General features: G+C 42.7%; 1 protein-coding gene and 2 long non-coding RNA genes across 3 annotated transcripts in view; 1 reads left to right on the plus strand and 2 right to left on the minus strand.

The window, feature by feature from the left end:
• Positions 1-345: 345 nt before the first annotated feature.
• On the minus strand, positions 346-1,812 carry LOC127000865 (uncharacterized). Its single transcript, XR_007754581.1, has 2 exons — positions 1,381-1,812; positions 346-1,330 (listed from the first exon to the last, which is right to left on the minus strand). It is a non-coding gene; the product is annotated as an uncharacterized LOC127000865 (long non-coding RNA).
• A 145-nt stretch (positions 1,813-1,957) lies between these two features.
• LOC127000866 (uncharacterized) lies at positions 1,958-5,736 on the plus strand. Its single transcript, XR_007754582.1, has 2 exons — positions 1,958-5,240; positions 5,393-5,736. It is a non-coding gene; the product is annotated as an uncharacterized LOC127000866 (long non-coding RNA).
• LOC127000864 (transmembrane 9 superfamily member 1-like) overlaps positions 5,113-15,702 on the minus strand; it is a 27,258-nt gene continuing 16,668 nt past the window's right edge. Inside the window, exons 5-12 of the mRNA XM_050864967.1 lie at positions 14,040-14,146; positions 13,034-13,169; positions 11,716-11,863; positions 10,900-11,118; positions 10,012-10,122; positions 8,917-9,079; positions 8,069-8,260; positions 5,113-6,741 (exon numbers count right to left, since the gene is read on the minus strand). Of these exons, the coding sequence (XP_050720924.1) occupies positions 6,540-6,741; positions 8,069-8,260; positions 8,917-9,079; positions 10,012-10,122; positions 10,900-11,118; positions 11,716-11,863; positions 13,034-13,169; positions 14,040-14,146 (1,278 nt within the window). The 3' untranslated portion in view covers positions 5,113-6,539. The remainder of the gene's footprint in view (positions 6,742-8,068; positions 8,261-8,916; positions 9,080-10,011; positions 10,123-10,899; positions 11,119-11,715; positions 11,864-13,033; positions 13,170-14,039; positions 14,147-15,702) is intronic.

Here is a 15,702-nt window from a genome sequence, read left to right on the forward strand (position 1 = left end):
CTGAAGAAAATTACAATGAATAAACAAACAAATAAAAAAAAATATAAATAAATAAAAAGAAAGATGAATATTTCTCTCTCTCTCTCTATATATATATATATTTAGAGAGAGAGAGAGAGAGAGAGAGAGAGAGAGAGAGATTAATAATAGTCTCCAACACTTTAAAATGGTTTCCTACACATACAAACAAACACACACAGAATACATGCATACACACATAATTAAAATACATATATACACATATAACTTATGGAATATGATGAAAACCAAACACACACACACACATACACATACAATGCTCTTTAAAAGTTGTGAGGTGAATAAAACATGACTTGTAAGAGTGTGGAGACTGTGTTTACAATATATTTTGCATTTTCAAACCGCACAGACATCAAACTCCTACTGACTCAGCCTTCCTTCAATCACAAGAGGCAGGAATACAATCTTCTTCTTAACAAATATTCTTCATTTACAAATATTCTTCTCTCATTATCATCATCCTGTATGCCCATATTAAGCTTATTATTATTATTACTATTAATCTGTGAATTATTAATGCCAACAAATGTAATACTGACTGAATTCAATTACCATCATTCATTCAGTCAGTCAGTCATTATATACAAATTAAATGAGTGGATACTCTCTCTCTCTCTCTCTCTCTCTCACACACACACACACACACACACACACACAGACACACACTCAATACAAAACACACACACCATTATTATTTAGATGGTTACTATGGTATATAAACTTACTTACTTCACTCATAAAGTATATAATCACACTTCTCAAACCGCCAATCAACAATGCTTTAGAGAATAACTTACAGCTGAGAACTTCGACAACCTCAGATATAATATACATAGATACACACACACACGCATGTACGTATGTCAGTTTGTGCATAAAAAACTCAAACACACACAAGCACATGCACACAACCGGACCCAAGCCAGCGTTAGCAAATTATCACTCTCAGAGCATTGTAATTTCCAACTATATGTCATACCAACATAAGTAATGGCAGCTGGCTAAGGTTATCATCAAAGCTGTCAAATAGACGCTTTTTTGAGATAGTTATGGGACAGAAAACGGAATATACAATGCATAGATGCCTTTTTGCGATAGTTACGGGTCAGAAAACGGGATATACAATGTGGAAATGCCTTTCTAACAATAGTTATGGGTCAGAAAACAGAAAATACAATGTGCAGATGCCTCTTTGTGATAGTTACGGATCAGAAAATGGAAAATACAATGAGGAGATACCTTTTTTGTGATAGTTACGGGTCAGGAAAAGGAAAATACAATGAGGAGATACCTTTTTTGTGATAGTTACGGGTCAGGAAAAGGAAAATACAATGAGGATACCTTTTTTGTGATAGTTACGGGTCAGGAAAAGGAAAATACAATGAGGAGATACCTTTTTTGTGATAGTTACGGGTCAGGAAAAGGAAAATACAATGAGGAGATACCTTTTTTGTGATAGTTACGGGTCAGGAAAAGGAAAATACAATGAGGAGATACCTCTTTTGTGATAGTTACGGGTCAGGAAAAGGAAAATACAATATGCCGAGTGTGAGACTCTGGAAATGCACCCCAACCTAACATACACACCACCAATAATACTGATATACAAATAATATAAATACAGCGGGTGACTTATACAGCACAGTCTTGGGCGAGTTGTATTAGTGGAACACAACCTAATGTATACTAGAATTTATGGTTTTATTTCTCTATGTCTGCCCCCTTTAGTAATGTTCCATGCATACACACACATACATACAGCACTTGCAGGGATGGCCCAATGTTTGGTCGGAGTTGGTCAAAAAGTCCTAGTGAGTTGGTCAAAAATTTGAGTTTTTTTTTTTTTAGGATCAGGGAGCATGGATGGCCTCATAAAATGACTGAGTTGGTAACTGCATTCCCTTCGGGCCATCCCTGAGCACTTGTTTTAAGATACATACATACATACAAGGGATAGGATAAATACATACATACATACATACATACAGCTCTTTGTTTGCATAGGAATCATACAAACATACTCACATACAAAAACACACACACAAGATACATACATCCTTACATATATACATACACACATAGCTCAAGGGACAGTATGGAGAAATACCTACATACATACATAACTTTTTTTACATAAGAAGCATACACACATGGATACTTACATACACATATAAGATTCATACATACATACACACATACCTCAAGGGATAGGATGAAGACAGGAAACTCATATACATACATACATACATACTCACAGGTTGAAGTCATGGACAAAATAGAGTGCCATAGTGCCAGTGCTTAATAATTCTGTGTAAATAACACGACTTTGGAGAGGAAATAATGAGTGACACCGTGAATGAAAATGAAAAATGATGGTGTGTGTGTGTGTGTGTGTGTGTGTGTATTTACCTAGTTGTGAAATACAGGAAAAGAGCTGTACTAGGGTCATGCTGTCCCGTCTCCATAACGCTTATTATCCAGTTTGGCTTTAAATTCATGAATCGTTTTTGCACACACAGTCTCCTTGTCAAGTCCGTTCCATGTTGTTATGCTTCTGTATGGAAAACTGTATTTCTTGATGTCTCTCCTACAGTCGCTCTTCTTCAATTTCTTACCATTGCCTCTTGTCACACTTCTGTCACATTCCACTAGGTCTTCCCTGTCCAATTTCTCCAATCCCTCTTGTATCCTGTGCTATTAGGTCCCCTCTCTCTCTTCTGCTCCCCAGTGTTGTTAGTCCCAATTTCTCCAGTCTCTCTTCATAAGTATGTGTGTGTGTGTGTGTGTGTGTGTGTGTGTGTGCAGGTTATCAAAATCCCAGTTCAACATTATCAAAAATTATCCAAACTTCCATTATAAATAACTATAAATAACACTAAACAAATACATTGACAAGTAAATGAATAAAATATGATGATGAAAATATAAAGATGATGATAATGACAATAGTAAATATATGATTATTGAACCCAGTAACTTGCTCAAGCCACGAGCTCTGTGGGCGTCCCCTCGGCCTCTTCCACTCAGGGTTGTCTCGCACAGAAGCAATACAGTGGGCAGGGTCAGAAAGGCAGTGAACCAAATGTCTGTATATGCGGTGTTGACATTGACGGACTATGCAGGTAATAGGCCTTGAATGAGTCAAGTAATTGCTGGTTTAACACGCTTCATTCCAGCAATATCCCATGATTTTGCGTATACATTAATTACCAAAGGCATCAATCCGCCTCTCCAAGCCCCCATTTAGTGTCGATGTCTCACAGCCATAGAGTAAGACAGGGAGCACACATGACTTGAAAATCTGAATCTTTGTCCTTCCACACAGGTGTCGACAATGCCATATACTCATGCTGAGCGAGTCCAGAACACCACGGGCCAGGCCATTCCACTGTAAGACTTCCTGGTGGTACCTGCCGTTGTTCTGAACTACGTTACCAAGGCATGTGAAACTTTCCAAGACCATAAAGTCCTCGCCCCACTTATGACCAGACTGTACTGCTTCATCCAGCAAACCTCCAAACACCCCTACACACACACACACACACACACACACACATATATAGTACTAAATAAACAGGAATGATCACACACATTTCTCACCTATTATGAAGACAGAACAGAGGATGGCAAGAAGTTTGGAGTACACCAGGTATTTGTTATATGCGAGGGGTACGTTCTGCAAAAAGCTCGCATAATGTGAATTCGCATATCTCGAACCTATCATCCCATTAATTATAGAGGGTTATGTTCCACAGCGTCCCGTTAAACCCATATATCAGTAAGGATTTATCGCAACGGAAAAAGCCATAAGCATTTTTTGTTTAGAATTGCCTCCAAAACTTTGGGCTCCATGACATTTTTCGTATCTGTGAAGGAAATGCATTTTTGTCTCAGTAGAGGGAGATGGGAATGAGTCTTACGTCTGGCAGCAAAAATGCGGCTGTCCGCATACCGACGCGGAATACGAGTATCAAACATGAATAGACATGTAAAATTCTGGAATCTCGAACGTTCAGTTAAAATGTACATGGTTTTTCTACTATATCACGTACTGTATATTCATATGTATTTTGAATCTTACTGAAGGGAAATGAGGACATGGATATTATACTCAAAGTTATATGTACCCCATTCAGGGTAGAGCTTTTCCGAGTCTGACAGCCCAGAACTGCTGATTGCTTCTGGGAAGACACACCCAAAGTCTACGATTTAAGCTGATAATTAGCTACCTGAGGATTAATTTTAGGATCATAGTGAGGAAAAGGTAAATTATAGGCGAGGAAAGTGCAGGAAAACATTTGCACCCGCTGCCCTCTAGTGCGAGTCAGCCACCATACCCCACCAACCAGTCGCACCAGTGTCGCTTCTCGCATAATAGCCAATTTTTCTCGCATAAAACGAATACTTGGCACATTTAGGTTAGTCGCATATGAGCGAATTCGCATATTTCGAACTCGCATATATCGAATACCCGGTGTGCAGGAAAATCAACGCTAAGTGTCAAAGAGGCTGCTGAAGGGTACCATCTCGTCCCACCCCATCACACAGCAGTTGATAGGAGAGAAAAAGGTGCAATGAATCACACTGCACTACTCTGGCAAAGGATGAAAGGGACTCCAACCCACCCCTTACACACCCACACCTCACACACACACACGCACACACACAAGCAGCATTCCTTCAGTTGTGAGCTAAATTAATAATAAAAAATATATATATATAACTTGAAAGTACTCTGAATTTTCGTGGCAATAATTACAACCTTTTATGCCCTAACCATTATGCTGTTCAACCTTCCAACTGTCACTCACACACACACACACACACACACACACACAGACATTGAGCAATACAACACTAGTGATCTTCTTAGCGAGACAAACAAACAATTATTAGGAGCCTTTCTTTGATATGCTGTGAACCCTCTCCATACATCATTATCACACTCGTTGTCTAGGACTGACCAGTGTAAAAAAAGAGGTTGAACTTGCCAGAGAACCAGAAAGTATTGTGGGTGAAGGGTATTGGAAGGGAAGGGAGGGGAGCAGGTCTTAGGGGAACAGCTGTGTGGTAGTGGCTGTTGTTATTCATAGACTCAGTTAGTTAGACACATATTGCAAGATTAAAGAAAAAGTTGAAAATGCCAGAAAATCAGAAACTATTGTAAGTGAAGGGTAGAGGAAGGGAAGGGAGGGGAGCAGGTCTTAGGGGAACAGCTGTGTGGTAGTGGCTGTTGTTATTCATAGACTCAGTTAGTTAGACACATATTGCAAGATTAAAGAAAAAGTTGAAAATACCAGAAAATCAGAAACTATTTAAGTGAAGGGTAGAGGAAGGGAAGGGAGAGGAGCAGGTCTTAGGGGAACAGCTGTGTGGTAGTTGTTATTCATAGTCAGTCAGCTAGACACAGTTTGAGGGTTTAACAATATGAGTGGAATAATAATAATATAGAACAAGGGAGGGAGGGACAGAGTAGGGTTGGCAGGGAAGGATATAAAAGGTGTAATGTGTGTGTGTGTGTGTGTGTGTGTGTGTGTGTGTGTGGTGATGAATGCCCTACTGTCCTGTGCTGCTGTCAAGAATCAAACACACAGCTATGAAGTAGAAAATAATAATAATAATAATAATAATAATAATAATAATAATAATAATAATAATAATAATAATAATAATAATAATAATAATAATAATAATAATGGATAAAAATGCACTCTCTAACACAGCACAGCATTAACACAAATAAATAAAAAGACTCTCCTATGCAGCGTTTAACAGACAACTTTCCTAAGCTAAGTCAATATATTACACAAGTCTAGAAAAATAGAAAACATTTAAACTCACATTACTGGAGGTGTGGTAGGGGGCAGGACTCAACACCACCTCCACCACCACCACCACCACCACCCTTAAACTCCACTGGTGCTAATCACTGGCGTCCCATTCTGGTGTACTGGTGCCTCCCTCACTCACATATGTGCAAGAAACAGAAACATAGTCACTCTTGTAAACAAATGGTCCAAGGTATTTTTTCGGTGATTTCCAGGTTTGAGAAAGGAAGGAGGGAAGGAGGGAAGAAAGGAAGGAAGAAAGGAAGGAAGGAGGGAAGAAAGGAAGGAAGGAAGGAGGGAAGGAAGGAGGGAGGGAGGGAAGGAAGGAAGGAAGGGAGGGAGTATCCTTACAAAAGACCTGCCTAGAATTTGGTACCATAACAAACACATTACGTTAGGAAGATATGATGCATTTGAACAAGCTGAACTAACACAACAGCTGACAGTCCAGAGGGAGGGAGGGAAGGAAGGAAGGAAGGAAGGAAGGAAGGAAGGAAGGAGAAAGAGAGGGAAGGATGCTTACAAAAGACTCCCCCAAGCTTCCTACCATAACCATCCCCTTGATGTACTTGATGAAGAGGGAAGGAAGGAAGGAAAGAGGAAGGAGAAAGAGGAGAGGGAAGGATGCTTACAAAAGACTCACCCCAGCTTCCTACCATAACCACCCCCTTGCTAATCCATCTTAATGTTGCGGTAGATGTACTTGACGAAGCATAGGGAGGCCAGGAAGGACACGGTGCCCAGGGTGAGGAAGAACACATAGCAGGTGAGGATGGACCAGCCCACAAACTCTATGGTCTGCAGCCCCCCGGACATGTTGGAACGCTTGAGGTAGTAGAAAATGCAGTACAGCAGCACAAACCCTCCTGTGGACCTGAGGACGAGAGGGAGCTTGTATTTTTAAGGTTATAAGTAAGATAATAATGACTTGAATTTGAGGTTTTTGTCCATTGTAAGTCACCAAATTCTTCCCCTTTACCCGGCACAAAAGACTGACCTTCACCACCGCCAAAATTCTTTCCATGTGAATGCAATTATAACAGGTCTGTAAGCCTATAAGTGAGGTAATAATGACATGAATTTGAGGTTTTTGTCCATTGTAAGTCACCAAATTCTTCCCCCTTACCCGGCACTAAAGACTGACCTCCACCACAAACAAAATTCTTACCATGTGAATGCAATTACAACAGGTCTATAAGCCTATCAGTGAGGTAATAACAACTTTAACTTGAAGTCTTTGCCCCCCTCCCAAGTCACCTCACTCCTCCCCTTCCCCCTCTCTCTTTACCCAGCACTTAATCTCTTCAACACGAGGACGCATATACTGCGTCCTTGCGTGCCCCGCACCATATCCGAGGATGCGCATACTGCGTCCTGGCTCGCTTTAGCCAATATACGAGTTATTTTATCTATATTTATGCTTACATTTGAAAATTATCAATTAATTTATGTTTCTTTATGTACACCATTTAATTCTGCATGTTTTCATATATAATACATGATGATTATGTTGAATTTATGGCTGAAAATTTGTTATATTCAATAGTGACATTCGAAATTGGCAACAGCATGTCCTGATTGGGGCCAGGCACTGTTTGTGACGTGAGTGAAGTTTCTTATATGTGCACCATTTCTGCCTGCATTTTTTTCATATATAATACATGATGATTATGTTGAATTTATGGCTGAAAATTTGTTATATTCAATAGCGACATTTGAAATTTGGCGCGCGCGGCGATCTCGGATACAGCGCGGGGCGATGTTTTGGCCCGGCCGTAGTGAAGGGGTTAAGATGAACATTAACTCAGGTCTTTAACCCTTTACAGGAGGCAATAATGACTTGAATATGAGTTTTTTGTCCATTCCAAGTCACCCCACTCCTCCTCCTTCCCCCCACTCACCCAACACTAAAGACAGACCTCCACCACTAGCAGAAGCAATGATATGATACCAGGGCAAAATTCTTCCAAGGTGGGGGCAATAATGACTTGAATTCAAAGTTTTTGTTCATTCCAAGTCACCCCACTCCTCCTCCCTCCCCCCAACTCACCCAACACTAAAGACAGACCTCCACCACTAGCAGAAGCAATGATATGATACCAGGGCAAAATTCTTCCAATGTGAGGCAATAATAACTTGAATTTGAGGCTATTTTTCACATTCCAAGTCACCCCTATCCCTCTCCTTCCCTCCCAACTCACCCAGCACTGAAGATGGACCTCCACCACCACCGGTAGTCCTCGGCCGAGAGCTGGAAGTATGTGAGGGCCACCGACACGCAGGCGGTGACGCTGAGGAGGATGACGAACACCACGCCCAGGATGCCGTACAGCGTATAGTGCTCCCGGCCCCAGAGGGTGGAGAATATGTAGTACATCTCAACACTGATGGCACTGTGAGGAGACAAGGAACGGTTAGGGAAGGGAAAAAGAGAGAGAGAGAGAGAGAGAGAGAGAGAGAGAGAGTGTTAACTTAAGGAATAGAAGGTGTTATTGTTGTGGTTAAAAGTTATAATTCACCACGGCCTGATCATGTGTTGGACTCGTAATCGCCAGCAAGTACCCTCCCGACATGAGGAAGTGCTTTTTATCGTCGATCTATGGGTACTGTCAGGACCTGTGTGTGTATATCTTTGTGTGTGTGTGTGTAATTCACCTCTTGGTCTGCTGCGGGTCTTTCTTGAGACAGCCAGTCGTTCCCCTACGGAAGAGCACAGAGCTCGTAGTACCAATCTTTGGGTAGGACTGAGACCACTCACACACAACACGCCGCGACAACGAGGTCACAACTCCTTGCCTGACGTCGCGTACCTACTCACTGCTAGGTGAACAGGGGCTTCACGTGAAAGAAGATAAACCCAACTGATCTTCACCCAGACGGGTAATCGAACCCCTAATCGAACCCCGGTCCTTCTGGTTGTGAGCCAGACGCTCTACCCCTGAGCTACCGGGACGTGTGTCTGTGTGTGTGTGTGTGTGTGTGTGTGTGTGTGTGTGTGTGTGTGTGTGTGTGTGTGTATTGCATTAGAACATCTCCCCCCCCCACTCACCTGAAAGGAAGGAAGCCCCCCACGGCAAAGTGAGCCCAGTGGGAGCGGTACCATGGCACGGCCGGTATCTCTCGTGCAATGTTCTTGGTGCGGCACGGGAAGTTGAATTCTGTCCGGGAGTTCTTGCCCAGAATGCCTCCGAAGACTGTCAGGGGGTAGCCAACTGTGTGGAGGAGGAGGAGGAGGAGGGGGGTGATTGACTGACTGACTGACTGACTGACTAACTGACTGATTGACTGACTGGGTATGTGTTTGACTGACTGATTGTAGGTTGAAAAATTTATCAATGGATGACTGACTGATTGGGTATGTGTTTGACTGACTGATTGTAGGTTGAAAAATTGATTGATGGGTGACTGACTGACTGATTGACTGACTGATTGTGGGTTGAAAAATTGATTGATTGAGTGACTGACTGACTGATTGACTAACTGGGTATGTGTTTGACTGACTGATTATGGGTTGAAAAATTGATTGACTGGGTGATTGACTGACTGACTGAAAGAGAAAGTTAGTCAGTCAAACACCCAGTCAGTCATCTCTCTCCACCCCTCAGCTAGTAAGACAGTCATACACCCAGTCAGTCATCTCTCTCCACCCCTCAGCTAATCAGTCAATCAGAGTCAGTCAATCACCCAGTCAGCCACCTATCTTCACACCTCCTCTCTAGTCAGTTAATCACAAGTCAGTCATCTCTCTTTGCACCCCTCAGCTAGTCAGTCAATCAGTCAGGCAGTCAGTCACCTCTCCACCCCTCAGAGCTAGTCAGTCAGTTAATCCCATACTCACATGGTCATTTCTTAACCCTTCGTCAGTCAAACACATGCCCAGTCTCTCTCTCTTGTTAACCCACTAACTGCAGATTTCCTACCAGAAGACCTCACCAAGCTATAGGAATGGAACAAAAAGTGGCTGCTACAATTCAATGAAGAAAAAAGTCAAGTCATGCACCTTGGGACACACTCCACTATCCACCACAGAGGCAGAGAATGACCTGGGAGTACATGTTACCAGGCTACCAGTGAAAGCCAAATTCTTGCCACTCGCAGCGGATGAGTTAAGCACCTCACACCCTTCCCCTGTCCTATAACTCACCACACAGCCACACAGCAAAGAGCAGCACGATGGTAGTGAAGGGCAGGGCCTGGGTGGAATTGTACGCCCATGCCACGGAATTCTGCACGCTCCAGATGAGGAAAAACGGACCTGTGAGGGGAGAGAGGGATGAAAAAGGATGTAGCTAAGGAAAGATTTGAGAAGATTCAAAGAAATATTTACAGGTTGAAAAGGGAAATATGACACAAAAAGTAGTAGTTTCAAAAGCAGGGACATTATTGGCCTGTGAGAGATGGGAGGGAAAAGGATGTGAGGAAAGGCTAGAGAAGGAAAATGATGTAAGAAAAGATTTGAGTATGAAAGAAATATTTACAGATTCAAAAGGGAAATATGATGAAAAAAGTAGTAGTTTAAAAAGTAGGGACATCATTGGCCAGTGAGAGATGGGAGGGAAAAGACCATAGAAGGATGAAAGAAATACTTACAGGTTCAAAAAGAGAAATAAATGACACAAGAAAGTAGTGGTTTAAAAAGGACAGGACATTGTTATCTGGACTGAATGCTCTGAAGCCTGTACAAAAACAATTAGGTCAGAACACACACACACACACACACACACACACACACAGCCAAGAATATGAAGAAAAATAAAACAAAAAAAGAATGAAAAGGAGAATGAGGCAGAAAAAAGACAGAGCAGAAGAAGGAAGAATAGAAGACAAGGGTAGTACACACACACACACACACACACACAACCACACACACACAGACCCCCCCCTCCTGCACCCACCAGCAAACATTACAGTGGTGAGTTTGACGTTCAAAATCCAAATTACAAATAGGTAAATACACACACACACACACACACACACACACACACACACACAGACAGACAACCCCCCCTCCCCTACATCCTCCTCCACCCACCAGCAAACAGGACAGTGGTGAGGTTGACGTTGGAGATCCAGGCCTGTCCGCCCATCATTCTGTAGTGCGAGGCAGAGACATAGCCGGCGATGGTGGAGGCCAGGGCATAGAGGAAGATTGCCGCGCTGTTCATGGAGCCATGGCGATGGACGTTGAACATGCCCATCAGTGCCATGCCGATGATGCCCACGGCCACGGCGAGGAACTGGCACCCCACGCCTTGTATGGGGGAGGAAGGAGGGAGGGGGAGGGGGGGGGTTAGTGAGGTTTGCGTACGTGTGTGTGCGTGTGTGTGTGTTTTTATAGTAAAGAAAGGAGATTTGGGAGAGAGAGAGAGAGAGAGAGAGAGAGAGAGAGAGAGAGAGAGAGAGAGAGAGAGAGAGAGAGAGAGAGAGAGAGAGAGAGAGAGAGAGAGAGAGAGAGAGAAACAGTTAATCACTGCCCCTGTAAAAGAGTGTATATATATATGTATGTTCCTAGCATAGCATAGCATGAGAAACTGATCTCCTAACTCCTGCATTGGGGTAAGGTAAGGTGTGTATGGATGTATGTTCTAATTTTGAATAGTTATTGATTTAGAAGAACACATATACAAGACACATAGTACACATAATTTAGTAGATGAAACTGGAAAATTAGGATGTTAAGCAGAAAGAAGAAGAAGGAGAACATATCAGCTTTGCAATAGAGTAAAAAAAAAAATAATATAACTAAAAAAGGCTTAGCTACCATACCACTGAGAAAAAAAGCCTGCCGTAAAAAAAAATATATATAATAATAATAATAATAAAAAAATAAAAAACTTTGACGCCTCACCCAGGATGGCAGAGAAGAGTGATTTCTGTTTGGGGAAGCGGAAGACGTCAGTGTGGATGATCTTCCACCCGTACTCATCGCTATCCACATCCTCCCGCCCCTCCTCGCTGATGTTGTACCGTGCAAAGTCGTTACGTAGCACTCGAGTCTGATGGGGGGAGAGAAGGGCACAGGAGGCTATGTCAATGCATAAATCTTTACTTTAACACCTGAAAACCATAATGAAGCACCTAAAAGTCAGGGGAAGGGAAGCAGGGCACAGGAGGCTTGAATACATGGATGGCTATAATAACAATGCATAAATCTTTACTTTAACACCTGAAAACCATAATGAAGCACCTAGAAGTCAGGGGAAGGGAAGCAGGGCACAGGAGGCTTGAATACATGGATGGCTATAATAACAATGCATAAATCTCTTCTTCACACACTGCCATTTAACCCCATGATTTCCTACAAGAAGACCTCACCAAGCCACAAGCTACAAGAACAAAAAGTGTCTGCTAGAATTCAGGGAAGAAAAATGTAAAGTCCTGCACCTTGGGAGGGGATATCCAACATGCCAATACCACATGGGAAACACTCCATTATCCACCACAGAGGCAGAGAAAGACATAGGACTATATGTTACCAGGCTACCAGTAAAGGCCAGTTGATTTATACCATAAGGTGCTGGTTATCATGTGTTTGAAGACACCCTAAACTTAACCTAACATTTTCCAAAACAAACACTATAGGTTTTGATTCAGAAAATTCATATGTACTTCTTTACGAATGAGACTTTTTATTCAACAAAGCGAGGTCATTCTTTGTTGATTTATACCATAAGGTGCTGGCTATCATGTGTTTGAAGATACCCTAAACTTAACCTAACATTTTCCAAAACAAACACTATAGGTTTTATTCAGAAAATTCATATGTACTTCCTTACGAATGAGACTTTTCATTCAACAAAGCGAGGTCATTCTTTGTTGATTTATACCATAAGGGGCTGGCTATCATGTGTTTGAAGATACCCTAAACTTAACCTAACATATCCCACAACAAACACTCTAGGTCTTGACTTAGAAAATATAGTACACACTTGAGTTTAATGATTCCTGGGCAGATATGTGTGTTTGTGGGGTTATGGGACAGTTATTTTCATTCAGAAGGAGTTTTGCACACTGCTGTTTAATGATTCCTAACCCCCTTCCAACACCCTCATCCCCTCTCCTAAGCTTATCTCCCCATACAATATCCTCCCCAACATCTCCCACAGCACCCCCAAGACCAGGACCTCTGCCTCTTTTTTTTTTTTTTTTTTTTTTTGTCTCCTTACCAGAATGATGACAACAAAGCCCATGAGGAGGAAAACAAGCACCATGGAGTTGATGATGGACAGCCAGTGGATCTCGAGGCTGCGTGGGAAGAAGTTGTTGTCCTGGATGACTCGCCCACGGTTGCTGTAGCTGATCCTGTATAATATCTTAGAATCAGTGACCTAAGCCTTGGTAATAATTATGAAGAGAGAGATAGAGGTTAGAGGTAGTGACTGATCCTGTATAATATCTTAGAATCAGTGACCTAAGCCTTGGTAATAATTATGAAGAGAGAGATAGAGGTTAGAGGTAGTGACTGATCCTGTATAATATCTTAGAATCAGTGACCTAAGCCTTGGTAATAATTATGAAGAGAGAGATAGAGGTTAGAGGTAGTGACTGATCCTGTATAATATCTTAGAATCAGTGACCTAAGCCTTGGTATTAATCATGAAGAAAGAGAGAGAGAGAGAGGTGAGGGACTGGGTTGGTGTTTCTGTGGGTAGTTTTATGAGCCTTGTAATATAACCTAAGCCTTGGTATTAATTATGAAGACAGAGATAGAGAGGTGAGGGACTGGGTTGGTGTTTCTGTGGGTAGTTTTATGAGCCTTGTAATATAACCTAAGCCTTGGTATTAATTATGAAGACAGAGATAGAGAGGTGAGGGACTGGGTTGGTGTTTCTGTGGGTAGTTTTATGAGCCTTGTAATATAACCTAACCCTTGGTATCAATTATGAAGAGAGAGAGGGAGGTGAGAAGCAGTGACTGGCTCCTCCAAGGCCCACATTATTAATCACTGCTATGGCAGAGACTGTGTTGGTGTTTCCATGGGAAGTTCTATGAGCCTACTTATAGTATGATAAGGCTTATGCAACAACAACCTGAAAACACACTCATGAGATACTGACCAGACTCCTTTGTTGCCTTGAAAAATAATGGATTTGTGAATACAGAAATGCTAAAGAGTATGGGCTTAAGACATCATTACTGTGAGTGTTTTATGAGTCTAGTTATGAGACTCACTGTGTGGGCGTCCAGGTGACTGAGTAGGTGATCTTAATGGTCAGGGGCGGCTCCACATCGTCCAGGCTGACCGGCCCATGCTCCTTGGTGGTGTTGACATAGATGATCTGTGATGAGGTAAATATACAGCATCAATATCACCATCATCATTATTATTATTATTATTATTATCATTATTATTGTTGTTGTTGTCACTGCCACCTCTGTCCTGCTTGGTGGTAGAGAGGGAAAGGAAGGAAGGGAGAGGGAAAGGAAGGAAGGGAGAGGGAAAGGAAGGAAGGGAGAGAGAAAGGAAGGCAGGGAGAGGGAAAGGAAGGAAGGGAGTGGGAGGGGAAGGCAGGGAGAGGGAAAGGGAGAGGGAAAGGAAGGAAGGGAGAGGGAAAGGAAGGGAGAGGGAAAGGAAGGAAGGGAGAGGGAAGGGAAAGAAGGGAGGGGGAAAGGATGGCAGGGAGAGGGAAAGGAAGGAAGGGAGAGGGAAAGGAAGGAAGGGAGAGGGAAGGGAAGGAAGGGAGAGGGAAAAGAAGGAAGGGAGAGGGAAAGGAAGGAAGGGAGAGGGAAGGGAAGGAAGGGAGAGGGAAGGGAAGGAAGGGAGAGGGAAAGGATGGCAGGGAGAGGGAAGGGAAGGAAGGGAGAGGGAAAGGATGGCAGGGAGAGGGAAGGGAAGGAAGGGAGAGGGAAAGGAAGGAAGGGAGAGGGAAAGGAAGGAAGGGAGAGTGAAAGGAAGGAAGGGAGAGGGAAGGGAAGGAAGGGAGAGGGAGAGGAAGGCAGGGAGTGGGAAGGGAAGGAAGGGAGAGGGAAAGGAAGGAAGGGAGAGGGAAAGGAAGGAAGGGAGAGGGAAAGGATGGCAGGGAGAGGGAAGAGAAGGAAGGGAGAGGGAAAGGATGGCAGGGAGAGGGAAAGGATGGCGGGGAGAGGGAAGGGAAGGAAGGAGGAGGGGAGGCAAGGCAGGGAAAGGAAGGAAGAGAGAGGGAAAGGAAGGAAGGGAGAGGGAAAGGAAGGAAAGGAGAGAGAAAGGAAGGAAGGGAGAGGGAAGGGAAGGCAGGGAGAGGGAAAGGAAGGGAGAGGGAAAGGAAGGAAGTTTTTTTTTTTTTTTTTTTGGCCATCAGCCCTGGCTGGGCTATTAGGCCATATTTATTATTTTTTTGAGGTTTGTAGTTTTATTTTTAATCTTTTTTTTGTCATCATCATCATTCACAGTCATTCATTCACCTCATCCACATAGTTTACCCCCCCCCCCCCCCAAAAAAAAAAAAAAGAAAAACAATTAAGGGGACCTATCCGAGGCTTGCTAAGTAGGGGTGGGCGGGGATACAGGGAATACCACATTGACACACACACACACACACACACACACACACACACACACAGGGCTGTGTGGCCCAGCAATAGACCAACATCGCATATAAAAATGAGATAACAAATATATCAATTTTATATGTATCACCTGTAGGTTATCACGTGGACCACACCAGTAATAGTACATTGTTTACATAAGATATATGTAGCATTACCATGATGTTATGTATATATTTCATATATAGTGATAAAGTAGAACCCCCCAAAAAAGTAATGTTGTCACATCTCCCAAAGTAAATTACTTTCCATGACCCACCTATATGACACATTGTTTGATGACAACACTCACCCACACACTGAGGACACT

Source organism: Eriocheir sinensis, chromosome 19 (assembly GCF_024679095.1).
Source record: "Eriocheir sinensis breed Jianghai 21 chromosome 19, ASM2467909v1, whole genome shotgun sequence".
NCBI lineage: Eukaryota > Metazoa > Arthropoda > Malacostraca > Decapoda > Varunidae > Eriocheir > Eriocheir sinensis.